The sequence below is a fragment of the Nestor notabilis genome, unplaced genomic scaffold (genome assembly GCF_000696875.1).
Source record: "Nestor notabilis isolate BGI_N333 unplaced genomic scaffold, ASM69687v1 scaffold20519, whole genome shotgun sequence".
Lineage (NCBI taxonomy): Eukaryota > Metazoa > Chordata > Aves > Psittaciformes > Psittacidae > Nestor > Nestor notabilis.
Window position 1 is genome coordinate 10,995 of NW_009945306.1, and position 1,613 is coordinate 12,607.

Genomic DNA, 1,613 nt, shown 5'->3' on the forward strand with positions numbered 1-1,613 from the left:
CCAGCTGAGCCGGGTGCTCACAGCGCCAGGAGTGAAGCAGTGCTGCACTTGACATCACAGCTCCTGCCAAGGCTGTGTGCACAAGTGCCTTGCATTACCCTAGATGGGCAGGAGCAGATAAAAGCACTTGAAGGGCTGTGTGTGCAGGGCTGACTCCTGTGTGCACCCGGTCCCCCGCAGCACATGGGAGGGGGCCGCATCCTGCTCTGCCCCAAAACACAGCAGAGGGTTGATTTGTTTTTTCCAGTCACACCCAAGAATCCCTCACAGGCCAGGGCTGCTGCTCCGCTGTTAGCTTGGGACTGCCAAGTGGGAGGAGGCAGGACCCCAGCCTGCAGCTCCAGGGTGGATTAGATACCCCTGGGCAGGCTCCACAGCCAAGGTCCTTTCCCAAGAGGGAAAACAGAGGCATGGGTTTTAACCTGAGCTGCTGCATCCTGGAAGGTGTTTCAAACGGAAGAGGACCCACAAAAGGCCCAAGCCCACCTCCCCGACACTCTCAAGTGTCTGTACACACAGTGGCACAGTCCAGCATGCAGGGGGCTCCTATGCCTGGGGCTGGGCATCCACACAGAGACCCTCAGGGTCTCTGTTAAAAACTAACAAAGAAAAAACAAATAGCAAAACCCCCAACCTACAGAAATGTCCTGCCCTCTCCAAAAAAACCCACCTAAAGAAACAGCCAGAGCCTTAAGACTGTGCTGCCAGCACCAACCCACCTGCCCTGGGCATTGCTCTCCACCCCAGGCCAGGAGCCCCCAGGTCATGCCCAAGTGGGACATGGCCCCATGGCACCCAGCCCTTCTGGGCACTCACCTTGGTGACATTGCTGCTGATGTTGCAGATGCTGCTGGGGACGGTGGTGATGCGGATGGGGGTGCTCCGCAGCCCCAGGGTCACCTCTGCAAGGGGAGTGAGAGGCACATGGGGTTTGCCCCAGCCCAGCAGGCTCAGCCCATGCCCCCAGCCAGTCTGCCGGGCTGCCGCACGCATCCTGCCTGAGCAATGACACTGAGCTCTGCCAAAGGGGAAAGGCTCTGGGCACAGCTAAGGGATGGGGAAGCCAGACCCCTCTCACCACCCCAGCTCATCCTCCTCCCCAAGGAACGGCACTTTCAGCAACATTCCATCTGGAATCAAGACACGCCAGTGTGAGGGATGGCCTCAGGAGAATCCTGAGACAGTCACGTCTGTGGGCAGGCAGGGCAGGATCAGGGGCAGGGCATGAACGGTGCAGGACAGTGGGGACAGGGACAGGCAGCAAAGCCAGATGGCCCAGTACTGAGATATCATGAGCAGGCTGAACATCCCTGCCACAGGGTGAGGGCTGCCAGGCACACTTCTGCCACAGCCTCTGCTCTTCTGGCAGTGCCGATGCTCAGCCACCAGCATCCAAATGCCACTGCTGGTGCTGTTTTTCATTGGTCCCTGGCCAGCCCATCATACCCACTGCTGCCCACCTGCATGCTTGTTTCCACCTGCTCACTGGTGCCCACCACCCTGTCAGTGCCCCCCTGCCCACTTGCATTCATTTATTATCTGTACTGCCAAACTGTGCACATCATCATATCAGAAGCACTCCCCCATGGTGCTCATGGCCCTGCCAGCACCCA

At 58.8% G+C, this 1,613-nt stretch overlaps 1 protein-coding gene across 1 annotated transcript in view; it reads right to left on the reverse strand.

Moving 5' to 3' along the window:
• Window positions 1-1,613, reverse strand: part of SMTN (smoothelin) — an 8,157-nt gene that overhangs the window by 6,208 nt on the left and 336 nt on the right. Inside the window, exon 2 of the mRNA XM_010022815.1 lies at window positions 817-902. Within this exon, the coding sequence (XP_010021117.1) occupies window positions 817-902 (86 nt within the window). The remainder of the gene's footprint in view (window positions 1-816; window positions 903-1,613) is intronic.